General features: G+C 42.3%; 1 protein-coding gene across 8 annotated transcripts in view; it reads left to right on the top strand.

The window, feature by feature from the left end:
- Window positions 1–23,712, top strand: part of DNAAF8 (dynein axonemal assembly factor 8) — a 103,761-nt gene that overhangs the window by 47,945 nt on the left and 32,104 nt on the right. For 7 of the 8 annotated variants that reach the window (XR_011803498.1, XM_072023718.1, XM_072023717.1 and 4 more), the window contains 10 exons: window positions 1,961–2,105; window positions 4,272–4,584; window positions 7,243–7,349; window positions 10,535–10,689; window positions 12,038–12,185; window positions 15,930–16,061; window positions 17,509–17,703; window positions 18,977–19,303; window positions 20,848–20,910; window positions 22,573–22,626. Coding sequence is in view for 7 of the 8 variants with exons in the window: in XM_072023718.1 (XP_071879819.1) it covers window positions 1,961–2,105; window positions 4,272–4,584; window positions 7,243–7,349; window positions 10,535–10,689; window positions 12,038–12,185; window positions 15,930–16,061; window positions 17,509–17,703; window positions 18,977–19,303; window positions 20,848–20,910; window positions 22,573–22,626 (1,639 nt within the window). In the remaining variant the exon portion in view is untranslated. The remainder of the gene's footprint in view (window positions 1–1,960; window positions 2,106–4,271; window positions 4,585–7,242; window positions 7,350–10,534; window positions 10,690–12,037; window positions 12,186–15,929; window positions 16,062–17,508; window positions 17,704–18,976; window positions 19,304–20,847; window positions 20,911–22,572; window positions 22,627–23,712) is intronic. The other variant, XM_038186867.2, reaches the window with a different exon arrangement.

Raw genomic sequence — 23,712 nt, 5'->3', positions numbered from 1 at the left:
ACACAACTTTTATAAAACTTGTGCTCAGAAATCCAAGTTTTTCTGAAGCCTCTGGTACTATTTACCTGACCTACAGTAACAGTGTGTTGTAGGAACAAGTTGAAAGTATTTCCATGTTGTTTAACCCAGAAGAAGAGAAGGTCACCGTAACTTGAATTAGCTCATCTTTACCTCAATGTAGGAGTGTATACCAAAGCATACTGGACCCCTATACAGATATTATATGTTTTACCTGGGGTAACTCACCTTTCTTAGCTCTTGCACAACACAACCTGGCACATTTGATCTAACGAGTTCAGTTTCCTGTTAGGAGTGAATCAGGGAGATGCAGATATCTTTATGTTGTCCTAACAACCAGCAAGTGTGGCCAGTGGCTGAGAGTGGTTAGCTGTACCAGGCTTGCTCCTGGAAAATGCTAGAAAATCAGTTATTTATTGAAGATATTGGGCACCTGGCACAGTCAGGAAATGCCTCGTATGTCTTCGTGACAATTCCTTGACTCGCCTCAGGAGTCCTACTAGCGGGCCCATACAGAATCTCTCACAGCAAGGGCAGGATGCTCTGCAAGGAAATGGCAAGCCGGGAGGTGAAGCTAACAGCAAGGCAGGCAGGGCCAGCCACCTCGCTTGGCAGGGTGCACTCACACGTTACCAAGTGAGAAGAGCAGAACAGGTCCAGCAACAGCAACCAGGGTCAGCCAAGAGTCCATAGGGACAGGGCCAAGCCAGAAGGTCAAGCCAGCAGATTAGGATAACGGCCAGAATCACTGCCATATGAGACTGGCTGCAGGCATACCTGCAACAAAGCTCAGAGACCAAAGCCAAGTGGCTGGCTCCCAGGCAAAAGGGGAGGCAGCAGTTCCTGAGGTTTGTCAGTGCTGGACAGCTGCATTATCAAAGTTGGCCTGGAGCCCAGGCAGCCAGACCCCAGGGACTCTTATAGCTGCTACAGAAAAATGCTTCCTTACTGGCTGCTGTGATCACTGGGTTAGCATCAGGAGAGCTTGAGCTAGACGAACATAAAGAAATAAAGCTTTTATTCCTAATTAGACTACTTTTTTACGATTTGCGTAAATTTATATCTTCATTTATTATGATGTTATAAGCCTTGTTGTGTGTTTATGGGGGAGTAGCATTTCATTTAAAGTGTCCAGTAGTGATGAATTCATTTGGCGTTCACTGCAGACATAAAGCTTGCTGCTGGGGATAGCATTGTGTCTTTGCACCCAGGAGAACCATGCACAAATTTGAGGCCAATACAACCATGCTTGTCTGATCCTCAGCTAGACAATTTATTGCCCTCAGCATGTCAGGCACCACACAACTTTCTCTTGTAAAGCATCTGTGTTTTGAAACAATAAGTTTCTTCTGATAGGAGAGTGCAGAACTCAAAGTAGTTTGCTTTCCTGTTGGGTACAGACATTCAGTATGTAACAGCGTGTGTCTTCCTGCGTGTCAGGATGAGCTGAATTGCAGTCATCTGGTAAAGAAAAGTTCAAAAGGTAAATCTGGGACAGTACCAGGGATGTACCTGTCTTTTGAATCATTTTTTGTGTTGATCTTGGCCTTTTTGTAGGTATTAGGAAATAACCAGTTGGCCTATTATTATTGGATCATCTTTCTGTAGTACGCGGAGTTAAACAAGAGTGATTCACTTTATTCTCTGCCCCAGAGAACTTGCAGTCTTTTACTAGTAGGTTTTTGTGACAAAAGGCACAATTATTTCAGTAGTAGTACATAATTATTATTCAATCATAATTATCATCGTTATGATTCAATTTGAAGCTAAAAGCCTGCTGTGCCGAACTGCATGTAAACAGAAGAAAAGAAAGCCTCTTTATAGCTCTTGTAGCGTAGGTAGGGCATGGGAATTTAAGGTGAGTAGAAGAGACACAGCTGTATGGTCACTGTGGGCTTGGAAGCATTTTGGCTCACTCCTCCAATGTGCTCTCGCTGTTCAGGTTGCCATGGCATTGCTGTTTGAAACTCTCCTCCGAAGTTCCCTAGCTACCCATCACATGTTGCAGCTGGTACTCAGCTCTGGTCTGGATGTCTGTGGACTCCGCCTGCTCTATCCTCAACATGATGTGCTGCTCTCTAGCTCAGGTGAGGTCTAGTTTTCTTCCAGTGATTCCACTGTGTAATGATACCGAGGTGAAGGTCTTTAACTCTACTAAGTTGAAGAATGACGTGGTGCTGTGGACATGGAGAAAGGGGTATAGGATTTACAAGAGCATCACATCAGTTGTCTATATCTTTTCCAAAGGCAATTATAAAAGACCTTAGGCTGTTTCTATCTACTCCCAGTGTTGCTAGAATTCAGCTACTCCAAGCTGAATTTTTAGTCCTTTATTTGTGTGTGTCTCAAACCACTTTTATTGTTCCTTTGTAGAGACCATTCGCAGACTGCAGTGCTGTAAGCTGCAGGATTAGACCCATGTAAGTTAGGCATACCAAATTGGTTACTACTGATTTTTCTGGAGGTACTGCAGAGAATCCAGCCTCTCTTCCTCAATTCCACCATCCCATCACCTCTGGTACTTCAGTCTTTACTTGACCTTTAGGAGAATGGTTGAAAGGAAACTACAGATCTATCCATCCTGTAGTTATGTTGTCTGATAAGCCATCACCAAAACATCACAATTTGCCAATAGAAGGTGGTCTGAGGTGAGAGACTAAAAAGATAAGGCAAACAACAATTGTCTGAGTCCCTGATGTCACATCTCAAAGCCCTTAACATTAAACACCAATGGCCACGTGTTGGCCCATGCCACTCAAGTCTTCCATTTGTGAAGTAGACATAATGAAGCCTGTCTCAAAGCATTTATGGAATGTTATTAGTAGGTAATGCAGTATAACCCTACAACAACAGGCAATTACACGAGCTGCAAGGTGTAGAGATGGCCTCTGAAATGTTTTGTGGCTTGTACATTCTTTTAATCCAAAAGTTCTCCTGGAAGGTTTGCATGTGGCACTGTAGTGAATACAAGCAATCCATTTCTCTTGGGGAAAGTTGTGGGCAGACAGAGTGAGAGAAGCAGGCTTCCGTTTGCTTTGACAGAAGATGAGCGCAGACCTGCTTAAATAGAGAAATATCCTGCAGTTTCCCTGCACCTTTTTACATTTGAAAACCATACGAGCAGACTGCCTTAGAAATGGGATTGCAGTTGTCTCAGCATTGTGCATGTAATGTATTCATATTGATAGCTGCAGAAATGAAGAAGGACTTCAGAAATGAGTAAGAAAACCATAAAATCACCAGTCATTAAGAGATGACAGGCAGCAGATCTGCTTCAGTGCTCTGTACCCTGTATCTAAATAGGAACATTTTGTATGAAGGGACAAATCACTTGAGCTGAGGGCTACTACGTGAGTTTGTAGACTGGATTTTTACCTTTAGCTTGAAAACTTTAAAATGACTATTTTAACTATTTTCAGTCAATTTCTCCATTGTCTACTTGTTCTGGAGACTTATGTTCTGGTTTCTTATTCTTAGGCAACTAATGATGTAAATGAATACATTTAAACTCCATGGAAGAGAATGACACGTCTTTCTGCTCTTATACAGTTAGAAATGTGGAGGAGGCAAACTTGCTCTTTACTGGGGTTACTTATTGGACCCCAATAGTGCTGAAGTGAAAGTGGAGAAGGGTTTGCCAGAGATGTAGGGAAGAATTGTTGCAGGAAATAAGGAAAGCCACAATTCAAGTCCTGGAGGGGAAATAAAGGTGGCTAATCAAATATTTGGACACATTAGGCAACATAATGCAAAATTGGTATTTGATACAGAAGAAATGATCTAGAAAAGATGTAGATGGATATCCAGCCTGTGATTCCCTTCCCAGTTTTCCCATTTCTGATTGAAATTACAGAAAACATTCTTCTCTTCAGGCCCATATTCTTGCCGTCTCCCCTTCAATCCCACCAGCCTTCCTTATGAATACAAACAAGGTACAGCACCAGAAGTTGAAGCGCTGGCTTCTAGTGTATCAGCTGTGTAGTATTTAACCCTGTGCACACCCTTTTCCATAGCAAATAAGAAGCCAACACACTCCTTTTTTCTTTAACAGGTAAGCTACCTTGAGTAATCTCAGAATTACTGCTGGCTAAAAAAGTACAGCTGGTAACAGCATAACACTCACAGGACAGGTAACCAGTAGGTTACTTTGCCTAAGTCCACTATGACAGAGCTAAAAAGAGCACTTGAGCAGAATGAATGACCTTGGTGAGGGTTGTTGCATGCTTTAGTTACAATCTCTTTGTCTTTCACAGAAAAACTGCCTTCTTCCTATGCTTCAGAGACGGGCATGGTGCCACCAGTGCTGGCTTTGGGCGTGAGAGGGCCTAAAGCACGTAGCGCCTTGCAGAATATCATGGGGCCGTCCGACCCGCAGCTGGCTGGCGTGACAGACTGCACTTCCATCAATGCCATCTACTGCAGGAGCCAAGCAGAGCCTCTCGTCTACCTGCCCCAGCTGGACAGCCGCGTGCACAGGGAGCTGTGCCTCTGGTTCGGAGGGAGGGCTGCTCATGCAGCACTGCATGGTGGTGTCCTAGATCCAGCTTCCAGATGCAACAGAGTGAGGTGATGGCACTGGGCTGCATGTTTCTGAGCTGTGGTAGTGCTCGCAGGCAAAGTATGACATGGGTGGCAGACAAGCACACAGTTAGTGTGCTTTGTCTTATCAATTAGTCTGCTAAAGGTCTGAATGAACCAGAGTAATGGTTGTGATACATGTGGGACTCTTGCATTGCCTCCCATCATGAGTTCCCAGGTAGCTAGACCTGTAATTCATACGCTTGCAGCACCTGCTCCTGGGTCCCTGCTGTGCCAGGCACAGCTGATTAGCCTGGTCTGAAATCTGTTTCAGCTGTATCTGGTGCTGGGGGGAAGGCTGCAAGGCTGTGTGCCTCTGAGGGGCTTGTTCTCCAGGAATAGCTTTGCCCATCCTTATCAACTGATTGGAGATAAGGAGCTTCAGATGAAAAAGGCTCTTCAGAGAGTTATGACAGAGGTCTGAAAACAAAGGGTGGCTTAGAAACTCAACTCAGGCAATCAGTGTGAGAAATGCAATTTAGGAACTGGTGGTATAGCAATAGGGTGCCAAAAAGTGCTGGGAACAAGTCAGATTCAGGAGTTTGGGCTGGACATAGCTGCAGAGGGAAATGGGCTATTAAGTAGCTATTAATCCATCATACAACCTACAGCGCCTGTGCTCTGCTACGTAGTACTACAAGGAGGGGGGACTACAGCTTCCAAAGGCTCACGTTTCTGTCCAAAATAGGCAAAACCCATCTAATGTTTTTTATTTTTAAAGTTGCTTGGTTGACAACAACATAGCATTAATGGTAGGCTGCCAGAAAGTCTGCTCTTGACTTTACTCAGCAGAGCAGAGGTACATCAGGGAAAGGGATGAGAGGAAAGGAGAAAAGCTTCTGTTCAGCTCTGTGAAGTCAGCACTGAGCAGCACACGGTCTGCAGCTGCAGAGAGGTAGAGGGAAGGTCAGATCAGTAGTCTGAACACTCTTTCAGCACTCCTTCCTAACACTCTGTTCCCAAACCTCTCTGCAGCTTTTTTTTTTTTTTTTTTGATGAAGCACTTCTTAACAATCATTCCGTTCCTGACAATTTTGCTACTTTATGGATGGAGACTTAAAACTAAGAACCCAGGAAGCACGCTCAGTCCACACTGAGCCACACTCAGTAAATGAAGGGCTCTGCTGTGCTCAGAGATCTTTTCCTGAGACTGTTACAAGGACAGATCAGAGTAGGCTGGCCTGCAGAGGGAAGAGAAGAGACACAGGTATTCTTTTGGCTTTTGAAAGACACTCCTTTGGTTGTTCCAGGCACAGGATCTCAGCCTTGAAGCATTTGTTTTACAGTGCTTTATTAAAAGATTTGGCTTAGGGCTTCAAGGAATTTCCACCAGCCAGGATAATATGAAACTCAGACCGCCTCTCCTGGCTGTCATTTGTCTCACAACTCTGTGTAATCATGTGGGGTGACAGCATTTACAGGCTGGATTCTTCAGACCCTGGGCATCTCCTTTTAATGTTACTGGATCAAATATGTACTGATGTGGTGAAACTCCCCTGGAGAGAACTTATATAGGGCCCTGCACCTACAAATTCTGGACAGGTTTTTTGGAGATCCTGGTTGCTCAGTGCCGTGTGGAACACTGTTGTCAATGGCAGCAAACCTGGGGTAAGTTGTTCTGCAGTCCTCTTGGTGCTTCCTGCCAAGGGGCAAGGTGCATCCGTGTAGAATCAATCCGATGCACACAGAGGGGATTGTTAGTTTTGTTTGGCCACGAACAGTGACTCTCATCATTGTTAGTTTTAGGATTTGAAAAACTTGATTTGGCAAAGTTTCATTCATTTTATATATTTGTTTTCCTCTGGGATGCTTTTCCTCCTACAAAGATGATGAATTCTGCTCCTCTGGTATAACTTAGCCAGTCCGGAGTGGTGCTATGTTCTCAATAATGCGCTTGTCTTTCTCTTAATGCTGGTAATTCGGACCATTGGGAGATCAGAATACAAACTGCACCTCAGAATTCAGCTTTTCAAATTTTACTTGCAAATACTGGTGGCTTCCGTTGGTCTCCTGGGAGCGACAAGCAGGATGTATTCCAGCCAACTCAGTAGCAGGGGATGAGGCAGACAGGTTTGCCTGAACAGCCTGCACTTCCCAGACCTAGCCAAGCCGTTTTACAGAGTGCCGTTTGCGTTGTCAGTCCCTGGCTTTCAAAACCACACCTTATGCTCACCATGCCATAATTTGGACCTTTTGGGAATGCAGAAATGTTTAGAGGTTTCACTGCCATGAGCATCTCTGCCAGACTTGATAGTTCTTGTTGCCCAACATGAAGCAGCAGAGGAGTATCATGAAAGCTTTAAAATTCCTTAAGCTCTGGCTAAAGAACCAAAAGTGAATAACAGCTGTAATATATTTGTGGCTGGGAAAAATACTGCTAATGCAGCCTGACATATTTCTTGATTCCCGTGTTTCCTTGCCAAGCTGGCTACTTTGTATGAGGTACTTACTGAACAGAGAGAGCCTCAGAGGGAGTAATATAGAGAGAGATTTTCAATCAGAGAGACCTTGATGCAGTTCAAGTCATGGACAAGGGGTTGAAATGGTGGTTTCAGTAAAGCTTCCTTGTCCCTGGGCTTGTTGTAGAAAGTGGGTTAGAGTCAGAACCTTGCATAACAGCTTTTAATATCTATTGTTTTTCTTTAGGTCTCAGAGTCCTTCATCAACTAGAGCAGAAGCAGATGAAGAAAACATTCATCTCCAGGACATGGCGCAACCTCGACCTCCAGCGATGCTTGTCTCAACTTCCAAAGGTCTGTGATAGGGAATGAATCATGAGGTTTTATGGTTCTTCTTCACTGACAGTGTTACCTCACTCCAGCCCACCTGTTTCAGGAAATTCTGCCTCCCTGGATTATTCAGTGCTGTGACCTGGCCAGGTCCAGAGCTAGGAATGAGTTTCTAGTGAAGCACTGTTGCCTAAAATGAAGTGACAGAGGAGTGTTATCATCACCTCATCCTCCTCATGGGAGTAGCTGCTAGAGTCCTGTAGGCTGCTTAGATTGCACTGAAGGATAAAGGAAAAAAAAAAAGAAAAACACAGCAAATTTTTGCTTGTAGGGGACTTGTTCATCCAAGGAACCGTCATGTGAAGACCCACCAGTGTCTTTAAACTGCATGTTTATCTGATTAGAGATAATCTACCTCTACTATTCAAGAGTTGAATATAATGGGGTATGAAATTAAGACTTCATTCAAGCCAGGACTGACCACACAATCAGAAAAGAAAGTATTTCACAGGGCTATAATGTTAACTAGCTCTCACCAGGCTCCTCTGTCCAAATCCCCCTTTTCCCTTTGTAGCAGTAATCTTCCAACTTCTGAACTTGTACTTAGGTAGCTGCAAGCTGACTGTGCTCCAGGGAAGTCTGCCAGGGCATTCAGCATTACTACTGGCTAAGAAGGGTCTATATGGTTTGGGGTGTCTGCTGTAGACAGGCCAACATGCTGGTAAGCTTCTGCAGTTTGGCCTGGCATGGCAGATCTCAAATGCATATGATTTTGAGATGATGCTATTAGGGCACTGCTGCCCTGTTTCTACTCCCACAGTTGAAGACAGTTCCTTAGGGAGAGTGGGGGGGTGGGAGGGGTGGAAGCTCAGCAGCTGTCAGAGAGAAGATGGCAGGAGGAAAACAGGATTGTATTGACATAGAAAGTACAGAAAATTATGGTGCTAAAGGAAAGAAGGTACGAAAGCATAAGCCAAAAAGATGAAAAAGAGGTGACAGAGAAGGTGACAGGAAGAAAAATAGAGAAGGGAAAAGGAAAGGAAGTGAAGTCTTACCTTTGAGATACACTCTTTCGTATAACTGGGCATGTTAATTCAAGTAGCTTGGCAGACAGCCATTGGCTCTGCGTTATTTGGGATTGGTATTGATGGCAGCTGGTTGCTGCTGATGGAATGACTCACATTTTTGCATCTCCTTCCTTTTATGGCCATTAATGATTCACATTTGATGTGGGCTGTTGAGTTACACCACACCACGTTCCATCTGTATTTGGGCTCAGGAAGTCACTTTCAAGCTTTGCTCCTCAGATAACTGTATCATCTCTATCATGACTCTCAAAGTGAAGCTGAAAACCTGGACTGGGAGCAGGCACCCTATGGGGTGTTAAGGAAAAGAAACATTCACTTATTCCTTCCCTCAGGTCTCCAACAGCTTCTCTTTGAGACAGGAAGATACACTCATGCAGAGCATGCAGAACAAATATACTGCTGCTCTTACCAGGTATATCTGCCCCCCTTCCTTCCCAGTAATCAAAGTTTTATTGATCCTAGCAGATATTCCTGTTAATTTGGGATATGTGTATGTGAAATTTTGTTTGTTTGTTTAGGTGTTATCAACTAGAGATGAACCAAAATCTTACCACCTGCGACCCTGAATTTTGACAGTTCATGTATAATGAGTGCAGCACTGTCAGCCTGGCTCAGAGCCTGCAAAATTAAAGCCACATAGAAGTTTTAGGCAAAGTAACACTCTGCTTGTTGTATCCTTAACAATAAACACAAGCTTTCCCTTGTTTTGTTGCTATTGCTTTGAAATGGCAGGCTGAGCCTTGGTCAAGTTCTTGGGGGACAAATATCTGTCACCAAGTTTAGAAGCCCAGGAAACATACACTATTGATAGGTCTACCACCAAAACCAAGCGTAATTGGGACACGGAAACTAAAATATATTCAGCCCCATTATATGATAGAGGTAGAAGAAATTAACAGGGCAGTACAGAGGAAACCCATGTAGAAATGATACTGAGCGTTTACTTTCTTAGCTCTTGGCAAGTTACAGAGATCTGAATGTGTGTTATGTACAGGAGAAGAAAATCTGTTAGAACTAGGACGGTGTAATAGCAAAGGAGATGGTAAGAGTAGAGACCCAAAGTAAGATCAGAACAAAGCAAATGCCTTAGGTAGATCAGAGGCTACTGGGAAGCTCCATCTTAGGTACAGCAGGACGCTATACAGGAGGTACGCTGTTCAGGAGGCCTTGTGGGCTATTTCTCCTGAGCTCATAGCATCTATTTCCACCGTGTTGACAGTGAGCTTGGGATTCAATTTAGAAAACGGAAGTGAAAAAAAAACACACAAGGTTCTAACCCAACATAAATTCCAGTTGTTTCTATGAGCTTATGTATTGGAGTGAGAGATGCAAGCAGAGCACAAGCAGCCAGACTTAATGCATTAGGCTCAGGCAGGAGGATAACCCAGGAAGGAGAGAGCAGGCTGGTGCCATTATGATGACCAAAGATAGGAACCTGTGAAGCCATGGATGGTACAAAAACACAGTGGGGTGGTGTTGTGATCAGAGGCTGGCCCAAAGGTACAGTAGCCCATACCACAAGGCAAGCTCTGGGATGCAGAGTAAGGACAGGACTAAAGAAGGGCTGAGAGGGAGCAGAAAGTAGTGCTGACCAAGGTTGTAGAAGCTGTGGGTCCTACAGGCTAGGACCACTAGTAATAGCAGAGAGGAATGCCTGGGATTGCTTCATGTACTTCGCAGTGGACAAACCAGCAGTCAGTCTTGTCTTCATTTAGTTACTCATCAGTTTGGCCAGGCTTATCAGGTCCTTATCAGGTCTGACGGCAGTCAGACCAGCTATAAGGGTAACAGCTCAAACACAGCCTGACAGGGGCTGACACACAGCCAGCACGTGAACTGAGATAACAACTCATAGACAGCTAGATAGACCTTATGAGACAGACTATCTGGAGTGGTTGATTCATAAAGAGATTGCTTCTAATGCCATAAGCTTTATCGTTCTGTGCTGACCTCTGACAGCAGCCATTATAAGCTGAATAGAGCAAATAAACCATAAAATGCAGCATCTCCATTTGGAGAGTGCTTCAAGTAGAAACTGGCCACTATGTGAATTTCCTTGCAGTAACACCACAGCTTCTGTGGAAGTAACATGCTGGTTTTCTTACTCTCTTTTTGACCTAGGGGACATTATTTTGATGGTGTCGCCTGTGGTATCTCCTCATGCATGTGGTAATGTGATCTCAGTCTGTACTCATCGGGGGTTTCTTCTGCAAGGAATCAGACGGCTGCAGCTTTCACCCAAGCAAGCCATTGTGCTGAGCATGACAACAAGTCAGGTACCGGTCAGAACATACAGCTCACTTGTATGCTTTGGGTTACCATTTCTGAAACTTATTATACTGTGGGTTTATGGATGTGTGAACTGACACACTCCTGTAGTGAGTGTTCTTGAGTGTTCTTCTCTCTTCATTATCTCTACTAGCTAGCCAGCACTTGTGTTCCTTGTATTCCTACGAGTGGTGCTCTTGTTGCTTTCAGTACTGATGTTTTTTCTTTAGTAGGAAAATCCCACTAGGCCTAAGCCTCTCACTGAGACTAATGCACGATCAGGCTTTCTTCTACTAAGTAAACATGAATTTTTCCATTGATATCAAAATAAGCTAGAGCAGGCTGTAACCTCATAAACCAAAATAACAATCTCTGGCCTGTAAACCTATATTCAAGAGAATAGTCTTCATCTAACAGACTAATGTGTGATTATGTACTTTGCTGTCCCTCTGGGTCTGCTTGTGGCCTTTCAGAATGAAGTCCCCTAGCGTAATGCATTCAGATGGCTTGCGAGAAGAGCTTTCCTATTGTCAAAAATGGAGTGTTTTGTGTTTTTTTTTTTTTCTTTCTTTCAAGGTCTGTTAACATGATGATAGATTTATTTGAATTAGAGTGCAGTTGGCATTTTGACATGTCAGCCTAAAGAAACAAATAATCATAAATGCAAGATTTCAGTCAAACTCACCTGTACAAGAAGTCAAGTTCTGCGTATCTTACAAAATAAATCAGCCAGGAATCCTATGACAGTTTGTCTTATAAAGAGCTGGACCCCTTGCTTTAAATTTTCATGCTTGGAGTTGTTTCCTATGTCAATCAATAAATGCATCATTTTGCAAACTAAACTGTGCACAAAGCTCCTATTTTCTGCTTGTTCTTTAATCAAGCATGAGGAAAAACACTTTCCCTGCTCATAATATTTTATAGAATAAAAGTAGTATTTATCGACTACTATAGTAAAAATAGCCAAATATTTGGAGCATGCTCCCTAAATGGCTGTTTCAGAAGTTCAGGAACTATTGCTTTAATGTGTTCTCTGGTGCTGTTGCAGAACCTAGGGCTCAAGATCGTTATTGCATGAGTGACTTAGGATGGTACCACATATTGGCTGCACTGTAATTGTTGTGGTTTTAGTCCAGCCCAGTTGTAGAGCAAAACATTTTCTATTAAACCTTTTCCCTGATGTTTAAATTCCTTTGTGTCATGAACAGATGACGCATGAACAGCCAGTCATTGGAAGTTACTATGACTCTGCTGGTGTGCTGTATCTTGATATGCCATTGTAACTTAACTATTTGCTTGAGCCCTACAGTGATTAAATCTGCATTTAGTAGTTTAATCTGGTCCTTGTTATTTCAGATTGCTGTATTTTGCCCTAGAAAGATTTCAAGTTCACCTGTAAATAGTTCTGCAAGAGGAGAGCTTTCTGCTGAGCCACGCACACACAGTCTCATTTTGTTGCTGAGAAAGGAGAACGCTAGTCACCATATTCCTGCACTGGTAAAAGGTAATGCTTTCACTTAACAACCTCAGAAAAGAAGGCTTGCTTTTCAGTTCATGTGAGCTAAAGATTAAAAGCCTAACCAAATCTGTTACATTGCAGGAAAGATTTATTGAGAATATCAGGAATTTATAGTTTTGCTATATGTATCTCCAAGCCCACTTGTAAATCAGCCACTGCTATGTGTCCTACATAATAGATTAATCTTTGTCAGTTGGATGATCTTTAGCACTTAAGATCTTTTGACTTAGATCATAGAATAATTCATGTTGCAGAGGGCAACAGAAAGTTGGTCACCCAATGGCCTGCTCAACACAGCATCAGCTGTGAATTCAGACCAGAATGATCAGGGCTTTTTCCAGTCAGGTCTTGAGAATCTGCAAGGACAGAAATTCCCCCATCTCTCTGGGCCTCTCTTCCAATGCTTGCTTATGCTCACAGGGAACTGTTTTTCCCTTATGTCAAGCTGGAATCTCTTCTGTTTGAATTCCTGACCCTTGTCTCTGGACTTCCCACTGTACACCTTCATAATGGTCCTGTATTCATCTTATCAATAACCTTCTCAGGTATTCTTATTGCCCAGAGAAGTATGCTACCAAAAATACATGGGTGTCATGGAGCCTGAGGATAGCACCTGATCCTATCAACCTCAGCACTGAGTTCTGCATGCTTTTGATTTCCAAGCATCTGAACTGCAACTCATTTTATATGCAGGGACTGCCAAAGAACAGACAAGTAGCTGCCCCAAATCTTCTTAGATGAGTCAGACTCTGTTCCGATGCTCTCGCTCAGGAAGAGAGTTTAGTTTTCTTAAGGATAAGCTGATCTCTAGGGAAAATCACAAACAACAACAGGGATCAGTGCAGAACAAAGAACCCTGCCCTGCCTGCTTCCTCCTGCTCTGGCAATGGGCAAGTTGCCTGTCGCAGGAGAGTCTGTTCCTGTGTTTATTTTTCTGCAACCTGCCCTTTAGTCACCACCACTGGGAGAAGTGGGTCAGTGTAGCCTGGACAGTCCCCAGCACAGTGGTTTGACCCCTCCATTAACACCACCACAGCTAGTTCCTGATGGAGGCGTTCATCCACTGCCTGATTGCCCCTTCTAATCCATGGACAAAGGAAAGGAACATTGAGAGGTTTGAGGGGAAAAAAAAAATGACAGTTTCAAAAAGTCCTCTGCTTTTTCTCCCAGGACTATCACAGTATGTTCTGAAAACATGTTCAGACACAGTGGATTAATCATGGCAGACTAATTACAGCACCGTGTCACCTGCTGCCTGTAGACCTAAGGAAAGTTGCTTATTAAAAAGGCAGCTTTTTTTTTTTTTTTTTTTTCTCCTCTAAGTGCCAGATGATGTTTAAAGTGTTTGTTTTGCACTGCAAAATTTGCACTAGAAGTATCTATGCGGGCACTGGAACAAAGGATAGTCTGGAAAGGTCAAGTGTTTTCCCCCATTGTAGAGAACTGTTTTTTTCCCTTTGTAGAGAGATTTTGCAAGTGCCTCTTTTATGTCTTCCTTTATTGCCTCAGAAGTGATCCAGAAAGATAGCTTATTTCATATTGCAGAGCCCTGAAGAGGGGAAGCTGATGATATTCCCACATAAGCTTTGGGTTGGCCTCTGAGAAGTGTAGGCACTAGGAATTGAGCAGGGTAAATACCATACTAAACAGTTTCATATTTTTAATCAGTGCCTCCTGAAAAGTAGCCACCCATTTGATGTCCAACCCTGTTCAACCTTCAAAGCAAACTTAATCATTCCTACAACAGAAGAGAAGGATATGTGTCTTTAGGTAATGTATTTCTGGCTTGAGAGTCAAAACACCATAAATTTTTGACCAAGGTTTTCTTCACTAAGTTGGAACAGGCAGCATATAATACTCTTGGATCACAGTCATTTAGGTTGGAAAAGACCTCTAAGATCATCTAGTCCAACCATCAACTTAGTACTGCCAAGTCCACCATTAAACCATGTCACCAAGCTCTACGTTGACAGTTTTTTTTTTCATGACCTCCAGGGATGAGCAACCTTATCAAGTGGAAGGTGTCCCTGCCCATGGCAGGGGGCTTGGAACTAGATGATATTCAAGGTCCCTTCCAAACCAAAACATTCTATGATGGTGACACAGCTACTTCCCTTGGCAGCCTACTCTAATACTTCACAACCCTTTCAGTGAGAATTTTTTTTCGAATATACAACTTAAACATCCGCTAGCACAACTTAAGGCCATTTCCTCTTGTCTTATCACTTGGTGTTTGGGAGAAGAGCCGAATTGCCACCTTGCTACAGCCTCCTTTATGGTAATTGCACAGTGCAATACGGTCTCCCCTGAGCCTCCTTTTCTCCAGGCTAAACAACCCCAGTTCCTCAGCCTTTGCTCATAAGACTTGTTCTCTAGATCCTTCACCAGCTTCGTTGCCCTTCTTTGCACATGTTATAGAATCATAAAATCAAAGTGTGGTTTGGGTTGGAAGAGACCTTAAAGATCATCCAGTTCTAACCCCCTGCCATGGGCGGGCACACCTCCCACCAGATCAGGTTGCCCAAAGCCCCATCCAACCAGGCCCTGAACACTGCCAGGGACAGGGCATCCACAGCTGCTCTGGGCAACCTGTTCTAGTGCCTCACCACCCTCAAAGTGAAGAATTTCTTCCTAGTATCTAACCTAAATCTACCCTCTTTTAGTTAAATGCCATTGCTCGTTGTCCTGTCACTGTGTTCCCTGATAAAGAATCCTCTTCCAGCTTTCTTGTAGGCCCTCTTTAGTAACTAGAGGGAAGTTTTGGTTATTCATCCCGTCTGAATTTCAAAAAGCAGACAGGCAATTTGCAATGCTACAAGTTCAAATCTGTGTCACTGCCACGCTTGGCATCTAAGGTTTGTCATCAATGTCTAGTGCTAATAATCTAGTTTCCATCACGTGCTGCAGTAAATTGTTGACAGGCTTGTACAGTGAAAATCAATCAGACATATGCAAAGTAATTGTAAAAATAACAAACTTTCAAAAACGTCTGAAGTGTTATTGCAGAACACAACCAATTGTGAAGCTGTACTGTATGCCAGTACCTTAATGCACTGCCTGTGTGTCACCTGGCCCTTTGGGGGAAGAACGGGAGCTGAGGGATTACTGGTTTCCAGCACTCAGTATTAATAAAAGTGGAGTGGAATCAGATATTTTCTAGACTGGTACGTACATGAGCAGAGAACATGGTGTTTCTGTTCAAGTCTGATCCTCACAATGCCCCTGTGGCCACATGGCACTGTGTAGCATGCAGGACACTGGCCTTGTTGCTGACCTTGAGGGCCTGGACTCAAACAGGCCTGGACTCTGGGTTCAAGATTTGTGACATCTTTTCCTTGTGGGCACCAACTTATTTAGGACACCTACTGCAGTTCAGGAGCTGTGTAGGATCTTCTATGTGTACATTCCACGATTCAGTCAACTTCCTGTAGCTGGAAGGTCATAGAAACAAATGGGATCCTGGTCACAAAGCAGAGATGTCTCCAGAGAAGCTTGGGCCAAACCTCAATTTTTCAAGTTACTTTTCTAACTATGAGTGAATATGAGCAGGGGGAGAGAGGATGATAGAATTGCATTTCATATCTCTTAGGTGAGCTCAGCACAACCCACACTGATGTCTCTGTAATGGTTCTGTGGTCAGATGAATCAAAATATTTGATAAACGTGTTTTCATGTCAGACTATACCACAGAGTTATGTATTCCTCATGCACTCTTTGTTCTGTGCACAGGACTGATGAATGAACTGGCAAAGCAAGGGCTCCTTGGTGACAAGCAGAGCAACCTGCCTGCCACTGCTGGGCTGGATCCCTCTGTGTGCTTTCATGTGGCTCCTTACACCGAGACCTTGCTGCAGGCACTGGGTAGGTCAAGACTAGGGGGAATGCATTGTTCTGTCTCTTACAAGGACCAACATCTTTATTAGAGGATTTTCCTGAACAAGGATGTTATGTATGCTTGTTGCCTACAATAACTTGTTCAGTGTTCTGATGTCCTTCAATTACAGTAACTCTCAGTGGATGTCTTCTACCACTGGGTAATGAATGTGAGGATCATTAGAAAAGTGATATAGAAGTATCTTAAAAGTAGATTAAAATATATATGGAAAAATAAATTATTTACAATTAAATATGACCTGATAACAACCAATTAAGCCTTAAACCTACCATAAGTAAATGAATAGTATCCAATCAATAAGGATTTACTGACATAGTTTCAAAGAGAAGTCAAAGTATTAAAATGAGAAAAATTGCTCATTTAGCATGTAAAACTAGAAATTGCTGAAGTGATAAATGTTAGCAGCTGTAGTTTCTTGTGTAGGTGCAGAGAAGGCACTTTTTCATTTCACTTTACTCAGATGTTCTTAATTTTAGTTTATACAGTTGAATTCACTTCAGTAACTCATTCATTCAAAGCTGGGAAATTGGTAAGACTTGGAAAAGCAAGTAAACTTCTCTTACAAATCTGTGACTCAGACGGATAGGAGAGTCTTTAAGTTCTATACAGCTCTATACTAGTTCTATGCAGCTGGAGGTCACAGCAATCAGAAGTTTATTTTGATAACTACAGGTAATGTTTTCTTATGTATTCAGCCGATTAATATAGTTTTATTTAATTATTTTAAATGTTGGATATCAGGATTTGTAATTGAAGTCTACCGCTTTCCAAAAACAAATCTTAAGGAAATACAATCAAATGCATGCCATTCACTATATTTCTAGCATTATGAAATGTTAAGGTGTGGGAATAACTAAGTACATGGATATTGATCTATACAATTGCTTAAATAATCATGTAGTTGAAACAGTATAAAATCAAACACAGATTTCTGCAGGGTATTTTGCAGGCTATGCTGTAGACCATGGACATGTGCATAATATGGTAACAGGCCCCTAATTAGTCCTCAGTTGTATGCTGTGTGATCTCCTAGAACACAAAGTGAAGTATCAATTTAATGTGAAGGTAGTCCTTAGTTATCAATCTGAAACTGATGTCTTAAATAATTTAGGTATAGATCTATCAACTCTGCTCAACAGTGTGAATAAGGATATCAAAATTAGGATTTAATATATTTGCTTTACATGCCAGAAGCAATTCCAATTAAGGAGTGCAACTGATTAGTAAGGATTTGCTGTGATACTGCTCCTCAAGTATGCTTCTTTTTCTGGCCATGCTGAGCTGCAGCATCGTGGTGAGGCATTGGCCTTTGTTTGCCCAATAGAGAATTAGTCAATTCCTTTACACTAAAAAAAGAGTGGATGTTTGTTTCTGGGCAGTAACTATGTCTGTTTTGATGATTCTCTTGGCCAGGAGGAAACCTCAGTGCAGTGCCAGACCCCTGTAACATTCCTCTGTATCTTTTCTGCAATCGAATATATGCCTCTGAACCTGAAATGGAGCAGGTTGTCATGCTGACACTGATCGGAGTGGATGCTCTGAAGAGTGCTGGAGAGCTTCTTTGCCAGATCCTTCTTCCTGGGAGCAGTAACCAGTCTCAGAATGCAGGTGACCACAGCTCTGGGGGAGGACTGCAGAAGTCAGTCAGGGAAGTCTAGCCTGTCAGCTATTTTTGTCATAGCCAGAACATTATGAATAATGTGGTAAACGGGGCCTCAGGAAGGACCAGTTTCTTTGTTTACCTGCCTGAAGCGCTAAAGAATTTATCACGGCTGGTTAGTCATGGGCAAGGCCACTTTTCACATTACAGACAGGACATTGGCATAAGTGGGCATCATTTTCTTCAGAGAGTGTCAAAATAGTTCAAAGATGTGCGTAATCCAGAGTATTGTGTCTTTCCCTGTCTCCTAAGTATTGGGAGATAATGCAGCTGTATAAGGGAGACAGAGTGACAGGAATTCAGAAATCACAAATTCTATTCTGGGTCCACTGACATTCTTTGTGATCAGAAGTAAGACACTGCACCTCTTCAAGCTTCATTTCCTCACGCACACAGGAAGAATAATGACGCTGTCCCCCACATTAAGTGCTTATAAATGCATGCATGAAGAGTGCTGTCAAGTGCTGAGCAGGATGATTTTATGTAATTTCATGATGCAGATTTTATTGGAGTTCAATAATACAGGCACTATACTAACAAAGGGCAGAAGTCTGGCATCCTGTCTTATTCTGATGTATCCTACTCTCTTGAAACAATGGTATGGAGTGAGATCTGTACCATGGTAGGCAAAGAGAAGATTCTAGCTAACAGAAACTTCCAGCAACATGCAGTCATGGACTGAGCCCCAAACATCTTGTTACATTGGAAGTAAGACTACTTTACAAATAATTTTTAAATTACTTTAGAGACAAGTCAACATTAAATTGTAGCTTATTATGGTAATGAATATAGCTTAAAATGGAATGTTATAAGAGGTGGTAAAGGATCTATAATTATGGATTATGTTGTGTCAAAGCACTTAGCTATCAGTCTATTCTCGGTATTTCCCTTTCAACTCCTCTCCATTTGCTGTGTTCTCTAATCAAATCATGGCAGTTATTCTCTCTGGCTCCCTGTTGATTTCCCAGATAGGCCATTTATTGTTTTCACTGTAATGTAATTTTCTAGTATTTGTATCTTGTGTTTTTTTCCCCAGTATATTTCTATATCTGCGTTACAGTCCATTTTGGATGCAACCAGGACTGAAGTCAAAGCAACTTTAGAACTTTAGTCTAGTTAAAAAATAATCATAATTTAGAACACTTCTCTCCAGTATAAAACGTAGTTTCTAGGAAACACATGCTGTCAGTTGATACTAAATGTATTTCCTTTCACTTGCAGAAGGACCTGATTCAGGATTCGAACTTCTAGGTCTCAAATGGTTGCCCTATCTCACTCGATGTCAGGCAAAAGAAATAACCCCTTTTGAGGTTGGAGATACTTCCTGGCAAAGAAGCCTTGATAGACTCATGTCAAACCCAGTCCTTGTGTGTGCATTACGGCGGATCAATGCCTTCGAAGTTCTTGCAGACACACTGGAACTATTAACACAGCACAGGGAGGAGCTAAGCAAAAGTGGGAGTGCTCTACAGAGAGTAATGGCCTTGACCCCAGAGATGACGTTCAGACAAGCCGTCCTCTTCTTCACAGAGAAGGATTTTGTAACTAGTAAGCCATATTTTACCATTTACAATGTTCTCGGGTATGGGGTGTTTGGGAATTCATTGCACTTGGATAAAGGAATCCATTTCTACCTGTTTTGCTATGGCACGGAAAAACTTAATAATCTGGGATTAAGTTCTTCAGCTGGCTGAATGATCAGTGATATGAAATTACCAGGAGCCAGTTGAGGTCATCTACAAGTTGGCCTATTTATTGTGGCTATGTGTGGCCTGGTTCCCCTTCTGAAGATCTCAGGGTACTTCATTAATACTAACTAGATATTACAACAATTAGCAGGACCAGTAAATAATATTCTATGCACTTTGCCTCTGTATGAAAGAGCAACTGGAAAATGGAGGCCAAGATCTGTCCTGCCCTGAGCTTGTCCTATACTCAGGGAGGTGAAGGTACTACCTAATCTGCAAGAGATGAAGAGAACAGTTTTTCTTGAGAATTTCTTTTCATCCTGGAGCAGGATGAACAGTTCATGAGGAATGGAGGCCTTTGTTGTCAAAACTTCTCAGACTTCAATGATATATGCTTGCATTGATCTGTCAGCATAGCAAACCTGCTAGTTTCTTCCTGCAGCAAGGAATGTATAGCCACACCTCTTTAAATTAAATCATTGTGTGGACTGAGGTGTTACTCATTTTGGATGCTCTGGACCGCCACAGTATGAGCTCCCACTGTTTTCTTGTAATGTGAAGCATAGCATGTCACCTAAGCTCTTGGGGAAGCCTGACTCCTTACACCTAAAGATAAATAGTTCCAAGCCTGATGATTTCTGATTGTTCAGGCACATAGATAAATCAGGATAGTGGAAACACTCTGTATCAAAAGAAGGAGTGGTGGAGTTCCATACGTGCATTCATGCTTTGTAGTTTTAACTCTTCCCCTATCCTTTCATGGGGAAGAAAGGTTCTTTGTTGTCAACACCAAGTTAGATGCTTGTTTCAAACATGCTGTGCTTATGTAGCGCAGAATAACAAACTGGCTTTACTGAATAGAAAGAAGAAAACGTGGTGGTGTCAGGAAAAAGATACTCATTTTAGTCTCACAAGTTAGGTCTGACAGTGATCTATGTGAGTGTTTTATGTGAATTTGGAGAGCAAGAAAAGAAAAAGAGGTCTTCAAAAAACAAGTCAGCAGACATCCCAAATTACTGCATGAAACTGCAAGATTGCATGTATTGCTGTCCTTTGTTGGGGTTATCTTGAGACCAGAAGGCAGGATAACAGGCAGAACTGAAATCAGTTTGTTGAGGGAGGTTGTAATCGCAGTGTCAGCTTTTCTCACCTAAGCCATTGTTGGTAACAAAGGAGCACAAACACATCTTTTAACTGTGACTTCAGCATCCTCCACTCTCTCTTTTATAAGGTCATTACATTTTTCCTCCTGTTGTTGGAGGAGTGGAAGGGTCTTCATTCTATGGAACAGCTCTTCAGCTCTCATTTGCCCTGTTAAATAAAATTACCTTCCTCAACCCCTGCCTCCCCAGTGAAGGTTCTCCATCTGTGAATCTGTAAAAGCACATTTCCTTCCTTTTACAGATGCAGAGTACCGCCCTGCTACAAAATACCTGCCACCACCTAGAAAAAAATCCAGGGCTGAAGGTAAGATTAAAAGTATGCACCAATTGCTTCTTGAATAAAAATATTTTTTTACTCTTAAAATAGATTCAAGAAAAAATAACTCTACATCCTCTACGTTGGAGTCATCAAAATGGGAGTAGTAAACCCATTGTTAGACATTGTAATCCTGGGCAATTAAGAAGAAAAGGTCTGATAAGTCTACTTGGTACTGGGGGAAGGTGGTATTATTGCCTTTATTCTGCACAATTCTTCTCTGCATGCCTGGACAACCTGTCTCATGCTGCTGTGGAATGTAGGCTAGAAGAGTAATTAATCCCAGCTCTTTAGTAGTACTTCTCAGCTGTAGGTCTTGAAGAATATGCATTTCGTCATTTTACAGCAATGGTAATTGGAGCCTAGAGAGGTGAAATGTGTTGGTCACTGTTTCCCAATAAGCGAGTGACAGAGATCAGAGCAGAATGCTCATTTCCCAAGTCCCAGCCAGGGGCTCTGCTCATTGCATTACATTGCCATGCACGTCACTAGGCACTTCACAGATGCTAGAAGTTTTCAGCTGACCCTAATACTAAAGGAAAAAAAGTGGCGTTTTGAGGATGGGAGCTATGAGGCAAGGAGGTGGTTTCACCTTATATGTTCATTCTTATTATTTACAGCAAAATAAGAGAAATACATTTGGAAAGGGAAAAAAAATCTCATTAAAATTAAAAACAAAAACATTTCAGCTAGATAACCTACCAGATATGTTGCTCTGGGAAATAGAAATGCATGGACTTCAGACAGTAATAAATATTGATGACAGTGAAAAATGATGATTTTGTTTTGACAGGCAGATTTTAGTTTTCTGCTATTTACCTTGTATGTCTCTTTGGTTAAACTTGCCAATGAAGATCACTGGAAAAGGAAGTCCTTTATCAGTCTGCAAGTCTCTCCTCATTGCACCCTCGTCCTAGCTAACTTCTCAATTCACACATGCCTTGAGGTGTTGTAAATTTTCCTCACCTCTCTGGGTCACTGCAGGTTTTACATTAAACTGAAGGAAAAACATTTTTATATGGACTTTTGTTGGAAGACCTAACTTACTCATACCAGGCTCCTTTTGCACTGCCTTGCTTTTATGAGGAACCACTGAAGCTAACCATTCCTGGCTGTTTGGGGAATGTCACTGAGGTTTCATCAGCAGAGCTGGGGAGAGGACTGAACCACAGATCAGTGCTGCCTAGGTGTGTAGTCAGAATACTCAGCCCTTCTTTGCTTCCGGGGCAGGGAAGGAGGGAAGGAGAAACAGGTCTGAGTTTCATGGCAGCTTCCAACTCGACTGTGAAATACTGGCAGCATGAAGTTGGTTTAAAACTGTTTTAGCTGCTCCCTGAAATGGTGACTAAGAAAGAACCCACGCAGAAAATATAACTGAAAATCAACATAATTTAGTATTTGTGGTCTTTTTCAGTATATGCTATTGGGCTGTCTGGAGAAGTGAAAAGTACTACATCTCCCAGGGTGTCCCAGTACAACTGAATTCCCAACCATGTCTGAAATCAAGCCATGCATGTGCCAGGGTTGCATTTTAAAATGTATGTCATAGCAGTGTTGGTTGCATTATGCAGAGGAGGTGGCACTATTCTCAAATTACTGTCCCAGAACATACATACTTATTAATCAGATCTATCTGCTTATTTCATTTAGCAGAAAAGAGCCAGAGATGCCGTGAAGAATCACTGTTTACCTACTTGCAAACAGGTGAGAGAAGAACAAATTGGAAAATGTGGCTTAATAAGGCCTTTGTGGACCTAGCTCGTGTAGGTGTACCAGCAAAAAATAAGTGAAAAGATTTTATTTTTTCTTAGCCTTGAATACTGGCAGTGATATACATTCGCTTTTCTAAACATGTCAGGAAATCTGATATCTGCTTGTCTTGAGTTTACACTTATTTTAACATGCTTGTGTCTTATGTATATAAATAGTATATAAAAGAGATCCAGTGCTGTGGTTCTGTTACACTATGAAATCAAAACCCATATAAATAATTAGGGGAGGAGGGTGGCCCAATCATGGGCCATAGGAAAGGATCTAAAAATATCACGGTGCTGAAAAACATAACAAAAGACAGGAAACTTGGGCAAACCCCGAAAGGCCACTGAACAGCCAGAACTGATGAAATCAGGCATGTCTGAGGGCTGCCAAACAGGCCTTCATGGTAATTCATGATCAACAGAGACTGTTCCGTTGATAAACAGCAGTATGTTATCAAATGTTGTCGCTTAACAGTCACCAGGGAGAGAAAACCAACTCTAGGTGACAACGTGTCCCACCTGGTTTAGACACTTGCCTTTGACCAGACCAAGAAGGTAAAGTGAGAGAAGATAAATCCCCTCCTGAAGTGTCTAAAGTACATAATTATGCAGCATGTAGTGATTCACACACCACAAGAATGAGAATGTTTGCCCAGAAACATAGCAGATGGTGAGTAAAACGTCTTGAGGACAATGAAGGTTTATGTAACCGTATGCAGTTGAGATTGCCGTTCTGTGTGAGAGCAGCTGAGTGGATCCGAACGGCTTCCTTCTGCACTTGCAGGCTGTTGCTATGGCATTTAAACCTTCTTGTTCAAGAAATATGTGCAAAAAAGCAGCAGTTCCTTAATATGAGGGCTTGGTGCAGGAGAAGGGTTAAGTTTCCATATCAAATGGGGGCAGCATTCCTGCCTTTTATTTTTGATCCCATATTTCTCTGTCACTGAATCAGCAACATGCCTCTTGCCAACTGAAAATAACAGTATGCATCACATTATATGCAGCATGGTTGATGCTTCGTTGCATCGACATC

Source organism: Anas platyrhynchos, chromosome 15, assembly GCF_047663525.1.
Source record: "Anas platyrhynchos isolate ZD024472 breed Pekin duck chromosome 15, IASCAAS_PekinDuck_T2T, whole genome shotgun sequence".
NCBI classification, from domain to species: Eukaryota; Metazoa; Chordata; class Aves; order Anseriformes; family Anatidae; genus Anas; species Anas platyrhynchos.
The sequence above is the reverse complement of the archived record's forward strand: the minus strand, read 5'-3'. Positions and strand labels throughout refer to the sequence as shown.